At 32.0% G+C, this 14,498-nt stretch overlaps 2 protein-coding genes across 4 annotated transcripts; one reads left to right on the plus strand and one right to left on the minus strand.

Annotated features, from left to right (window-relative positions):
• Nucleotides 1-8,344: 8,344 nt before the first annotated feature.
• Nucleotides 8,345-10,164, plus strand: LOC108815079 (putative homeobox-leucine zipper protein ATHB-51). Its single transcript, XM_018587738.2, has 3 exons — nucleotides 8,345-8,462; nucleotides 9,361-9,722; nucleotides 9,877-10,164. Exons 1-3 carry the CDS (start codon nucleotides 8,345-8,347, stop codon nucleotides 10,054-10,056), a joined length of 660 nt encoding a protein of 219 aa, XP_018443240.1. The 3' UTR covers nucleotides 10,057-10,164.
• Nucleotides 10,165-11,301: 1,137 nt separating this feature from the next.
• LOC108817138 (probable glycosyltransferase At5g03795) lies at nucleotides 11,302-14,099 on the minus strand. 3 transcript variants are annotated; one of them, XM_056990604.1, is made up of 5 exons: nucleotides 13,847-14,099; nucleotides 13,655-13,756; nucleotides 13,022-13,263; nucleotides 12,230-12,578; nucleotides 11,302-12,131 (listed from the first exon to the last, which is right to left on the minus strand). In XM_056990604.1, the coding sequence occupies exons 1-5, from the start codon at nucleotides 13,919-13,921 to the stop codon at nucleotides 11,466-11,468; spliced, it is 1,434 nt and encodes a 477-aa protein (XP_056846584.1). In that variant the 5' UTR covers nucleotides 13,922-14,099; the 3' UTR covers nucleotides 11,302-11,465. The 3 variants fall into 3 exon arrangements, with proteins under 3 accessions (XP_056846584.1, XP_018445249.1, XP_018445251.1); XM_018589747.2 differs by having other exon boundaries at nucleotides 13,655-14,096; XM_018589749.2 differs by lacking the exons at nucleotides 13,655-13,756; nucleotides 13,847-14,099 and adding an exon at nucleotides 13,335-13,599.
• Nucleotides 14,100-14,498: the final 399 nt, after the last annotated feature.

Consider the following 14,498-nt stretch of genomic DNA (forward strand, 5'->3'; position numbering starts at 1 on the left):
GCAGAAAGATCTTGTCGGATTGAATATATTCGTGTCGATTTTATTAGGCCCAAGTCTATTCGGATCAGTTTTTTTTTGGTTTCAATTCTATCAAGTAGAAGAGTTTTGGATCCAACAAATATTTGTAAACTTTCGGTTTGGTTTTGGACCGAATATTTTTGGGTCAGTTCCAATCCAAGTTTTTGAATCCAGCTAAAATGTCAAGATTAGGTCTAGATATTTTAGCCGGATTCAAAAACTTGGATCGAAACTGATCCAAAAATATTCGGTCCAAAACTAAACCGAAAGTTTACAAATATAAAATTTTGGATCTGCATTGGGTCCAGATATTTAACATCTGAATAGGATATGAAATATCTAAACTCCATTTGAAAATTCCTTAAAAATACACATACTAAATTTTCTTTGCTGAAAAAATACACGAATTTTTTAGGCTTCCCAAAAAATACACGAACTAATTTTGGTTGTCCATAAAATACATGAACTTTTTATTCAGAGTTAACAGCGTCTAACGGCGTCTTACTATTCTGTTAGTCACTGTTTACACCGTTAAAATCGAAGTGTGAAACCTTCAAAATTCAAAAGTTCGTGTATTTTATGGACAATCAAAATTAGTTTATGTATTTTTTGGGAAGCCAAAAAAGTTCGTGTATTTTTTTAGCAAAAGAAATTCAGTTTGTGTATTTTTAAGGAATTTTCCCTTATGTAAAAGTACATAACTAATATATTTACGATGCGAATGAATAAAAATATCAGAAAAAAAAAGAATTGAGTAACTCAGCAAGGGTTCATTTTTCCTCGGCTCCAAATTTTTTAAATCTTTTAACTAAGCAGTGATAATCAATGGGTAGCATGGTTGTAAAAGTAGAATCTGAGATATACGTATGTTAATCTGTTTTGGATTTAAATTCAACAAAAAATCCCCTTACTATTATTTGAGGAGACCACTAATCAAATTAACCTTTTACTCATGTGTTTATTACATGTGTGCCATTTCCTATGTGGCAACTCCACATTTCACTTCACACTATTTTTTCAAAAGCCCATCATTTCTTAGAATATTTACCTCTCATGTCATTCTAATGGACATATCTTATTAATGCATTTGTCATAATGTGCTTTACGTGATGTGCTTATTTTTAATGTCCAGTGCTTTACGTTCATGCTAAACCATAAACTACATCGTATATGCCTCTTTTATATTTTATTTTTACACAGAAGTTATAATGCTCGCAGGAAATGGCACTTTTATTTGTCTCTTTTATATTTTATGTTTATACAGACAAAAACATAATGTATACTTCTTTTATATTTTGGTGATGTATTCTTTCTGACAATAACATAATGTATACTTCTTTTAAATTACGATAAACATAAAATATAAAAATAATAAAATATATATATGTTTTAGCTTATAATATTTAATTTCTTTACGATTCATATGTTTGCTACATCTTATATATATTTTTGTTGCAAGAACATATATATATATATATATATATATATAAAGAAGTATATATTTATTATTTTATATTTTATGTTTATCGTAATTTTTATATTTTTTTATTTCTATGATATAACCATAATCATATCCCAAAAAAATGCCAATATTGAATATGAAATCTCGCAAATCATTATATAAAATCTCCCAATTTGGTATGCGAGTCAAGGAATAATTATGGTTATATCCTGAATATGAAATCTCGCAAAGCATGATTGATTTAGGATTCAATCCCCAATCAGATCGCAATTTTTCCGTATTAACTCAATCACCACCTAATTGTTAGGCTTAATTGATATGATTAGCGATATTTCTTACACTTTTTCATATTTGAGGCATATTTTAAGTTTTTAGTTACCATAATTATAAAAACTCTTTGTGACATCCCCTATATATTATTTTAGAAGCACATGTTATTTACACAATGTCATTTCCTAGGTGGCATCCTCACATTCACTCTCACCCCTGTTTTGATAAAACCCTTTCATTACTAGAATAATTACATTATTTTGCCATTATCAAATCAGTCTAAATTTTGTTATAACACATGAATCATTGTTATGATCATTAAAGATAATAAAAGATGATTAATTTTTCAATCAATCATTTATGTGTTGACTTTGTTTTTTCATATATAACAAAGTCACGTAGTTTCCATATTAAACCATTCCGTAGAATGTTGTGAGAATTCGGGTTGACCAATTTTTTCATATACAGTTGCGTTTTTCATTTCTTATTCAAAACAGACAAATTTATCAGTAGGTTTGTTTTATAGTAAATGCGTTTTTCATTTTTAAAGTGCAATTATATAAGAAAATTTACTGATACTGTATGTATATAAAGTTCGGATACTCAACATTCTGTACCTCATTATCAAATACCTCATTATCAATATGAATAATGCTCATAAACAATATCTATTTTTTAACAATGTAAAAAAACTAATATAGACCAAATAGTAAAATTCCTGTGATTTCAAAAGAGAAATATTTTTTAACAATGTATAAAAACTAATATGGACCAAATAATAAACTATATTTATATCATCAATCGTTATTATAGGAAAATGTCTCAGCGTATTTAGTTCTCGGATTGTCTATAAAGAGAAATATTTCAAGCTCAAACCACAACTTACACATAAACAAAACACTAATAACATAGTTTGTGATCCTTCACTATTACTAAAAAAAATTTAACTATGACATATACTCTAACTTGGAAAATAACCTTAACAAAATGATATGAGCCATATTATTAGAGTATATGTGAATCCATAGTTAGCCAACTACAAACGATTAAAGTGTTATTGGTAGTGACACCTAATGAGTCCATACTGTGGGTTTTAACTAATTAGACTAATTTGTTCACATTATATGTTAGAATATTCGTGTGATAAATCTAGGTGACCACTAATTTCAAGACCAAGAAGCTAAATCGTGTGACCACTAATTTCAAGACCAAGAAGCTAAATCAATAATTCGTGTGACCACTAATTTCAAGACGAAGAAGCTAAATCAATTTTAAAAAAAACATATTCATTTGTTTACTTTACTGTAACCCGAGACGTATATTTGCAAAACCAAGAAGCTAAATCAATTACAAAAGAAACTTATTCATTTTTTGACTTTGCATGATTAGAGCATGGTAATGTATTATTTTGCTATGTCAATGGGCGAATAAAAGGTAAGTAGATATGCAATGTTATAAATTGTAACCATGAATTTATTTCAGCAGATTACTGCTTTAAAAATGTGATTGATTCAAGTTTTTTTACGGAAAGTGTTTATGTCTAATATATTCAAATAATGTTTCTAAGACTCAAAATTGATTCTATTTTTAAAAACAAATCATGCATTTATTCTTAAATTTGATTGGCAGGTTACCATTTATTTGATATTGTCATCCATGGTCTGAAAAAATTATTTTTCCTAATTATTAATCAATTCGATACTGTCTACATTAATGATGATTCGTTAACATCGTAATTACATATCAAGATTTCCGCACATTAAGTAAATTCGGCGTACTATATATATATTGTCTACACTACATGATCACCTCCATCACAATCTTAACAGCTCAAAATATCACTCAAAATGCAAAGTTTGAATTTCATCTCTGATGTTTAAGAAATCGATGCTCTCAGAAAGAGGTATATCATTTTAATTTGTAGAAAAGAGTAAATTATTATAATTTTTTTGATAAACTTATTCATTGTTATTTTTTCTATAGGATTGCAAACGAAGAGTTTTGAAGACAATTTTCACTAGATTTAGTGTATTTTCCTATTATCTATGTTCCTTTAATTATTATCATAATAATTCTGTTATGAAAGCAATAGTTCTATTTTATATGTTTTGTCTTTCTTAAATTCATGATAAATTTGTATTGTTTACGAAGTGTTGGTCTCATCCTCTATTTAAACAAATTTTTACATTCAATTTTTTATTAATTTATATTATATTAATCGCAGCGTTATACATATATATTCTATTATATCTTACTTTATGTATTTTGAATTTCTAATATCTATAAATTAAAAGTCATATTTTTTTTTTAAATCACTCATTCCGCGCAGGGCGCGGATTATCACCTAGTTAATTATTATTTGTGTGGTTGAACGACATGCATGAAATACAAAATACAACTTGACTTTTTCGGTACTAAGGGCATCTCCATTAGTAAACCACATAGGAGAAATTTACGAAGTATTTTTTTTTTGGTTTGACTTTTCTTTTCTTTTAAAAAAGTAAAAATTAAAAAATAGTTGGACCAACATGGGCCGTTACGTGTCGTGGAGTCCACGAAATAGTCATGAACTCGTTTCATCCGGGAGAGACGTTGCGAGACGAGGTCATCACTGTGTAATATTAAAATATATTTTTTAGGAGCCGTGTGATACTCTCACTTCGAGACTTCAATGGGCATGGTCTAATCTTTTGGCGATATTAATTGGTTTCGATCTAAATATCATGATCAATAAATATTCAATTTATTTAAAATGTTATATTTTCCATCCGTTTTAAAATGATCCATGTTTTAAAAAAAATTGTTTCTAAAAATCAATATTTTATATTTTTAATTTATGTAATTATAGTGACAAATTGCGAACTTCAAAAACATTAATTGTATTTACTGAAAATAACTAAACACGGAAAATAATGTATTTATTATCAAAATTTTACGTGTTTTCGTAATAAGTGTGAAAACTCTAGAATATAAATTATTTTGAAACGAAGAGAGTATTTAGAAAATAATACTCAGAAATATACCTTTATACTTTTTATAAAGTAATAATGATAAATTACAAACTATAAAATGTATTTATTTGAATATAATTGACTAAAAGTTATAAAAATTAAACTAATAGATTTATAATCAAAATTTAATGTTTTTTTATATGCGAAAATTTCTAAAAGATAAATCAGATAAAAAATAAAAATATCAGATGCAAGACGTGTATCCCTAGAACAGGTCGAATAAAGATACTCTCGATTTCGAAATCCCCAGAGAACAAGACCAGAGCCGACTAAAGCGGCAGCAGAAAATGACTTGAGAACCATCCGATATTATGACTTGGAAGCCAGTGATCAGCTATATTTCGAAGCTTGCCACTCTTACTGTTTTGGGCCTAGTCACATGTCAGTGAACATGAGACCCCAATCTTGGTAATTAAACATGTTTCTTCTACTTTCAAACTAAAACTAATCTTCGAGTAGGAAAACAATGGTATTACTATTTTGCAAAAATCGAATCTGATATATCGATTTCATTTTACATGATATCATCGAAAACCAATTTGGTTTAAGTGGATAGAAGACTCGTCATGTGGATAAATGACATGGCTCAAGTTTGAATATCCTACCGATTATACAAAAAGAAAGACACAAATAATGAGCATTTTTTAATGAGCATTTTGTTTACTTTACATAAAAATGATAATTTGCAAAAAGGTCTCAGATCTTTTCAATTGTTTTCACTACACAGGCAAAACAAAATCCTACAAACCCAATCTGAAAACTATAGTATCCACTCAAAATTGCTATCTCATTTGAAAATACTTTTAACTGTACATTCTTACTTTTAAAATATATAAATATTTACTGATATTATTCTAAACCTTTATAATGGAAAACAGATTTATAAATAATTTGTTCTAACTACTAAATTATTTCTGAAAAGTTTCCAGAAAAATGACAATGGATGGGGATTCTCCTGATCCTTCTGAGTCTTAGTTATGGGGTCTTCCGTTTTGTCTAATGCATGCACCAAACTCTGTTAAAAGTTTTTATAAGGATTTTAATTTAAACTTATTTATTTGACTGTATGGCATCAAGTTGTTAATTATTAGTAAACATTTTTAATCAACATAATAATTAACATTTTGATGATATATCTAGTTACGTGGTACCGTTAACCAAGCATGATTCCAATCAATCAGTTATCTTTGGTTTTTTATCGGACAAGACTTAGGTTCACTCCCTATGGTGAATCTTTAAATTCACCACTCCCTTAAATCCAATCAAAATACCATGTACATAACTAAATAAAAAATATTAAATTATTAAAAAAATAGTTAAAAAAAAAAATAAAGTCAATTTTAATGATGCAAACTAAACCCTAAACCCTAAATCATAAATTCTAAACCCAAATATATACCCTAAACCCAAATTTTATACCCTAAACCCAAATCATATACCCTAAACTCAAATTCTAAACCTTAAACCCAAACCATAAACCTTAAATACAAACCCTATACTCTAAATCGATCATATATCCTATACCCTAAACCCAAATCATATACCCTGAACTCAAAACGTATATCTTAAACTTAAATTCTACACCTTAAACCCAAACCCTAAACTTAAGAATTTGGCTTTAGGATTTACGATTTGGGTTTAGGGAATAAGATTGGGTTTAGGGTATATGGTTTGGGTTTAGGGTATATAGTTTGGGTTTAGGGTATAGGATTTGGGTTTAGGGTATAGGATATAGAATGGGTTTAGGATATAGTGTTTGGATTTAGGGTTTAGAATTTGAGTTTTGGATATATGGTTTGGGTTTAGGGTATAAAATTTGGGTTTAGGGTATAGGTTTTGGTTTAGGATTTAAATTTAGGGTTTAATATTTAGTTAACATTATTAAAATTAACGTTATTTCCTTTTTAAACTATTTTTTTATAATTTAATATTTTTTATTTAGTTATCTATATGGCATTTTGATTGGTTTTAAGAAAAGTGGTGAATTTAGAAGTTCACCATAGGAGGTGAACCTAAGTCTTGTCTTTTTTTATCGTACAACGGTAGAAAATTAAGGGCTGTGACCGTAAGGAACAAATAGTGTTTTAAATCAAAATATATGGGAAGCATAGATTTTTTTTTTCGTATTCGCTTTTCTTGTCAAATCTATATAAAGCTATACATTTTATTTTGTTTTCTTTGTTGTTTTATCGGTTATCCACTCTCTATATAGATGATCTACTTTGCTATTTGTGTTGATTCTTCACTTTCAAAAGTTGCTTTCAAAGTTTGCTTTTAACCTTTCAGGCTACTGCACATGTGTACGTTTATCATAGATTTGGGCCTTTCATGTTACTGCACATATGTACATTTACAAAGCTTTTGGCCTTTCATGTTACTGCACATATGTACGTTTGTCATAGCTTTTGGCCTTTCAGGTTACTGCACATATAAACGTTTCTGTGAGTTACCAATAGTGACAAAACGTAGGTTTTGCATTATATTTTTTAGGATATTTAGATAGTTGTGTGTATAAAAGACAAAGCAAGAATACAAAAAAAAAGAATACAAAATCTTTTTTTTTTGTAACTGAAGAATACAAAATCTTATGGCGAAAATGAATGCTTGATACCGAAATTAGAGAGGGAAGCCATGTTGTCAGTTTCTATGGAGTTTCGTTAGGGGACCATTTCACTTATTTTAACCTTGACTTTGACCATTGATACCCCCACCTGTATTAATTATGGAAGTTACAAAAGTTCATCTAAAATGATCAGTGTTCCGTCAATTTTCTTTCAACTACATTTACGCTTCCATGTCTACAAAAATCAGTCGGTATAGAAGGTGATTCAAATGTTAAAGCCCACAAGTAGGTTTATGCAAATGCTTTTTAAGTTTTTCTTTGCTAAAAAACAGTTTAAAAGAGCTTTCAAGTATATAGTTAATCTACATTGCCTATATATGCTTTTGCTATATAGATTTCCCAATCCAGTACTATGTTACTGTCTTCAAAATTGTATATCTGAAGTATAATATTAGGGGGGGGGGGGGGGGTCGTCAATCGTGATTAAGAAGCAATAAAAATGTAGCAAATACATAATATAATCAATATAAACCGTTTAATAACGTTGATTATAACAGTAAATCTCAGCCACCAATCCGCTTTGTTTAAACTAATGGTCATTTCAAGGCAAAATCAAGGAAAAAATCCAAGTTTAAAAGTTAGATTCAACAACTATATCAATTTACGTAAATCTTAGGGAGATGACGTACGATGACGTGCATGAAAGTGAGACTAAAAATTACACTTCACCCTCTTTCTACCTCTACCTCCATACTCAACCTCTATCTCAATATCTCCCTATAAGTATAAGTGTATAACTATCTCTTTCTCACCGCATGCTCTCACACTTCGTTGCACCTCTAAAAAAGTGCATAGAAGAAGAAACTTATCGTAACGCCTGACCCGCTCGTATGGTGTCCACCAAAACCCTACTTTTGTATTTTAAAATTCTTTTGTAGAATAAAACCCTAAAATTTTATTCCTTCTTAATCACTTCTCATGTCTTTTTATTAGATTCACAGAAGGGCAAGAATAAAGGAAATGGAATGGTCTACGAAGAGCAACGTTGAAAACATGAGAGCTGCTTTTATGCCACTGCAGTGGCTGGAGTCTAACTCATCCAGGTCGCTCCAAAACTTCAGCTATGATCCTTATGCAGGTATATATTTATTCACATGTATGATCTTTATATCCATAGTCCAATCTCTTCGCGGATTTGTTGTGATAGGGATTAGGTTTTTATCTTCAATTCACCAAAATGTAGCTAGATAGCGTAGGTTTGCATTATAGGAACATATACTCTATCAGTTAGTGCTGGTTTGATTTACGTTGGAAAAATCCTCGAACTTACTTTTTGTCACAAAAAACCCATGAACCTTACCCCCACTTTCAAGTACTGGTTCGAAGTTCTTTATTAAAAAAAAAGTTTTTCGAAGTCCTTATTTCAGAAAAGTATTTCGAAGTTCTAGTGTAGTGATGAATTTATTTGCGAAAACATTCCAAGGCGGCATTCCAAAATTGTACCATTCCGAAGTTCTAGTTTTTTTTTTTTTTTTGTTGCTAAAACCTTATAGTTTATTTGCGAAAACATTACAGTTTTCTTTTTGCTAAAGCCTAAAACCTTATACTTTTCTTTCACTAATAAAGAAACGATTGATGGAAATGAATAAAGAAACAATAAAACTACCCTATCGAGTTTCCTGTGTTCTATAGCGGAAAAGGTCTTACTGTACTACTATTTCCTTTTTTGGAAAAGATTCCATATAAACTTTTTCGAAAGACCGTTTTTAAAAACGTTACTGTACACAATTCTAAAAATCTTGGGATTATCTTACTTTTCAGATGAGAAGTGGGATATAGAGCACACATATTCTTATGACTTTCTTGGGAACCATGTTAAGTTGTTTCGAAAGTAGAAACGTCGCTTTTCAAACGTTTTGAGACTAGTTTTTTTTTTTGCTCAAGAAAAATTGGAAAGTCTTTTTGTATTGTATTTGACATTATTATTGTTGAGCGTTTGTGTCGTTTTCTTTGTTTTCATTGTTAAGTTGTAACAGGAAATTCGTTTACGCCTGTGCTTACGCAAACCGGACCGGTTCTTTCTGTACCAGAATCACCAGAAAAGATCACCAATGCGTGCCAATGTCCAAGTATCGATGACCAGATGATAAAGAAGAAGCAGAAACTAACGACTGAACAATTAGCTTCACTTGAACAGAGTTTTCAAGAAGATATCAAATTAGATTCAGACAGGAAGGTGAAGCTTTCGAAGGAGCTTCGTCTGGAGCCACGTCAGGTAGCTGTTTGGTTCCAGAACCGCCGTGCACGGTGGAGGGTGAAGCATCTCGAGGAGTCGTACAACTTGCTAATGAAGGAGTACGACGCAGTTTCAAGACAGAATCAAATGCTACACGATGAGGTATATATATATATATATATGCACCATTTAAAAAAAAAAAGAATCATGAGACCATATAAAGTATATAAACTAGTTATCATTTCTTGTTTTATCCCTTTAGTTTATGATTTTGTGAGAGAGACACCACTCACCACAAATTGATTTTGTGACGCAGGTGATGAAGCTGAGAGGTATAATACTAAAAGACCACTTGATGAAGAGGCAAATAAATCTGAACAGCAATCAAATGCCCGGAGGGAGTCAAATTTACGGTACTGATCAATACAATAATCCAATGTGTGTTGCTTCTACTTGTTGGCCCCCGTTATCATCAGAACAGCCTTACCCATGGTAGGTGTTTGGACCTTGGAGAGCGAGAGAGACTCACGTCGAGCTTTAGATTTGTTGGAGTTTTAATTTTTAAGAAATGTTAGACGAAGGCAGACTTTTGCGCATTGTACGGTTTTTATCATATGAATCGAACGTTTCTGTGTACGAAAACCTAGCCTAGCAATACTTTGGATCTGCAAATGGTTCATAGAAGGTCAGTGTACTAAGGGCAAATCGGTGTCCTTAGGACACAAGACAGACAATCTTAAAATAATGTCAAAACAAAACAAGCTAGTATAATAAACCAAGGAACCCTTAAGATGGTCAACATCAAGCACCCCAAGGCCAAAACAATGAACTTACTGGCATCAGAGATTTACTTTTCTCCGCATAAGATCATTTATCTGAGTCTCATGTGAAGATGAATCAAAAGATCTTCACTATATCTTTCTGGAAAATAATCATCATCTATGGTATCCATTTTGAGCTAAAATTGAGCTATTGAATAATTATATGCTCAAGCCTAATTTAATTTCTAAGACGATGATCCTTTGAAATTTTTATGTGAAGATGTATCAAGATCTTCACTATCATTTTCTAAAACTTTATCAACTGAGTGAATTCTAAAACTGTGTTCCTTTGAAGTCTGGAACAACCTCAATTATTGTAGTAAATTAAATTGACATGAAACTGTCAAGGGGCCATGTGTTTGTTGTAGAGAAAGCAAAGTACTTCAGGTCCTAACAAAATATAATCTAGTTCGTGTCTCAGACTGATCAAAACATCAGACCCAACGCGTGAATCCCTATAAAATCATAACAAATAATTCGCAACTATTACATAAGTTCCTATTTCAAGAATCCGACAAAACAATATAGAAGTACAGGCAGAGAAGGAGACTGATAAAAACAAAAGATTGTTCACCATCGCCTTAGTCATTTGCTGCTGATGCCCCGTCGTCGTCAAGATTCCCACTCCCGAGGCTCAAAAAGATGTAGTCGTTCACGAATACGTTAACGACGTAAAACTGTAAAAGCCCTCGAGTGAACTTAGAAATAACGAAGCTGCCACAAGTGGTTGTTCATGGACATATTGCTACTCGTTTTGGCCCATCTAAAGGTGAATTGAGCTGAGCCCAAACTTATGTAAACAGTATAATTAATTGCCCAGCATAATAAATAAAACACCAAAATTTCACCTAATTTTCAACTAGATTTTTCTTCAAATTTTCCTATTGACGCTTGATTATTTGCAAAAGAATTATAACTAATAAATAAGGAAAACAGGTTTTTTTATTAAATAATTAATGAAGAAAAAAATACTAAAGACTATTTGACATGAAAACATTTATACAGAATCTAATTCACCTGGCAATTTTTATTATTTTAATATCACACCACAAACAAACAAAAAGCTACAAACCCACTCGTAAACTTATACCTCACGGATCCTCACGTTCAATCTCCTTACCCAAATTGAATGAAGAATCATGTGAAACACATCAAACCTCTTAGCCGGAGAGTTCACCTCAAAATGTCGTCTTACCTTCAACACTCTTCGGTACATCCTTAGATACTGTCTAGGAGATATTGACGTCAAGATCGTTTTCAAATTTGGTATTTCCTCCACGGAAACGATAACCGAAAACGACGCCCAATTCAACACGTCGCTGAAAGGAGGGACGTACCCTGAGTTTATCAAAACCGGAACACATCCCGAGTAAAGCGCCTCGACGATCCTAGGGCTAGCAACCTCGTAACCACTCGGACATATGCAGAATTTACTGTTCCGCATCATGTCCGAATAAGACGTTCCTTTAGGAAGATATTTGTGTACCCTAATGTCATTATCTTTGTTCTCCCAATGTTGGAGCAAGACCGGCCTTACCGGTCCGTGTACACCTCCTGCGAAGAAGGCAAGGATCGGACGGCTAGAAGGTGATGGGCCACCGACTAGTCCTTTTAAGGAACCCGTTAGTAGGTTGATCTCAGGTATGGAGACATCTTTTCTCGGTTTGAATCTCTCCGACGTGTTGGCATTGCATAGAGCTCGGATAGAGTTTTCTCCTAGATGTGGATGAGAAAAGCTTGCCTCAGGACCCTACACCAAAAAGAAGTTTCAAGATTATAGCAGTCATAAACTAACCAAAGAAGCTAAACAAGTAATATATATAAATATTTGTAACGCTAGTAGCGTACCCAGTCGTGGCAAGAAAGCATGAAATGGTCAGCTCCAATGCTGCGGTTCCAGTACGGGTACTTATCGCCCACAAGATCAATGTAATCCCTGACGGTTTTTCGGATGGGGCTGAAATCGTGAGAGTCACGTTCATACACATATCTTACCATCTTGACAACGCTGAGGGGTAAATAGAAGGCGTGGGCCTTTTCTGGATTATTGGTACGGAAACGTGTGTCTGTTTCCATCTCATAGATGAAGTTTCCTTCCATAGAGTATATGCTTTTGCATGGACCATCGTGGAACAACGGTGGCTCGCCTTCTTTGTACACAAATATCTTGAATTGTTTCTCCATTTCCAAGTAGCTCCTAACCAATCCAATACAAATATGATGGGAAAAAAATTTTAGCGCCCTGATCATGCGTACCATACCGTTCTCTACATTACATGAATAACAATTTATGCACATTTATTTAAGTTTTTTTTTTCTTTTCCTTTTAATAGCAAGAAATTAGTAGAAATTTATAGCGTAATATTCGAATTCAATACTGGAAATTTCCTAGGCGTTAATTGTGAATATTCACATCTCCAACACGTTTGGCTTGGAATTTAATTAATTCAAATAAATTCTTAATTAGCAGACAATAAATCACGTTTCCAATCCGTTTAACTATTAATTAAATTCAGATAAATGCTAAGTGAACCCAAATGTTTTGGAACTTCAAACAGAATACTAACCATTAATTAAAAGAAACCCAACATAATTAAAACATGGCAAAAGAGATTAGTAGTAGTACTACATTTTACTTACCGATGAAAGACCTTAGCATTCCAATACATCGGGCCAAGAGGTACATAGTCCGGGTCGTCCACGGGATCGTTCATCGAAGCGGCTTTGATGGCGACTCGAGCCTTCTGTAGTTCGAATTCAGTTTTCTCTAAATTGCTTATAACTCTTTTCTTCATCGGTTTCAATGATGCCGTAGAGGTGACGTTACTACTCGATGAAGCAATGTTGATAGGGTTCAATTGAATTGTCCGATTGTAGTAACCCTGTTTCAATATATTTAGTTACTAGATTATTATTCACATATAAAAATATAAAAACACACAATTTCACTGACGTTTTGTTGATTAAACATTTCTCGATAGTCTTTGTTCATTAATTTGGTTTTGCCGACCCGTTTCCTCATCCTCAGTAAAAAAAACAATTAAAATTTACAGTTAAACAAAATACTTTTAAACAGTTTTCTGTAGTTTGACCACGGACTCTGAAACATAAAATTTAAAATAAATATTTGTTGGCAAGAGTGTAAAATTCGAAAATAAATAAATAAATATAAAAAGGCAAAGAATAAAAAGAAAAGACATGCAAAGATGGGAAGATGGAGAAACAAGAAAGGAATAATTTTGATAATCCTAATTCCTAAGTGATTTCTCTAACCTGAATAGATCCCACTTTAGTCGATAAAGATGATGTTGGTGGTGACAGAGATGGTGCCGGCGCCGGAGGCAGAGATTGATAAGAAGGAAGTGGAGGAGATATCTGATTAGTGGACAGAGATGTTAAGAAAGATGTTGGATTTATAGGACCAATATTTACAAAGATGAAACCAGAAACGACAACAAGAGGAACCATAAAGAGAAAGAGTTTTGCTGAGGAACATGCAGACACGATTTTACACTTCCCATCAGCATCTCTATCTCCCATTTCTCTCTCTGTCTCAGTTCTCTCTTCTGAGAAGAAGATATAAAGAATGAAGAAGAAGACAAAGAATCAAAGCAAAGAAGTTTTTTATAATTAATTCACTTTTCTTCTTTCGGTTTCGGCAGCATATCAAGAGAATTTAAAGAAGGTGAATTGAAGAATAACATTTGGTAATAAGTGGTTGCTCCCTCGTGCCAAGCGTCATCTTTCCACATCCTCTTTACTTCTCACATGCAAACTTCTCTCTGTTTCCTTTGTTTACCCCAAACAATTTAATTTTATCAAACCAAAACTCTCGTATGCTAAGATCATCTTTATTGGATAGTTATAAAATAACAAAAATAAAATCAAGTCAAATGTAAATGATTAGAATTTCATTCAAAAAAAATTTGATTTCTTATTTGATATTTGCTCGAGTAGAGCTTTAACATTTAGGATGGATAACTATTCATTTTTATGTTATTTTTGTTAGATGTCGTAAATGAAAATGTTCTAACAGCTTATAATTTTTAGAAACGGAGAATACTACAAAACCAATTTGCACAACTCTACACACACAAGCGCAATTGTCGACCATTGG

This window comes from Raphanus sativus, chromosome 7 (assembly GCF_000801105.2).
Source record: "Raphanus sativus cultivar WK10039 chromosome 7, ASM80110v3, whole genome shotgun sequence".
Lineage (NCBI taxonomy): Eukaryota > Viridiplantae > Streptophyta > Magnoliopsida > Brassicales > Brassicaceae > Raphanus > Raphanus sativus.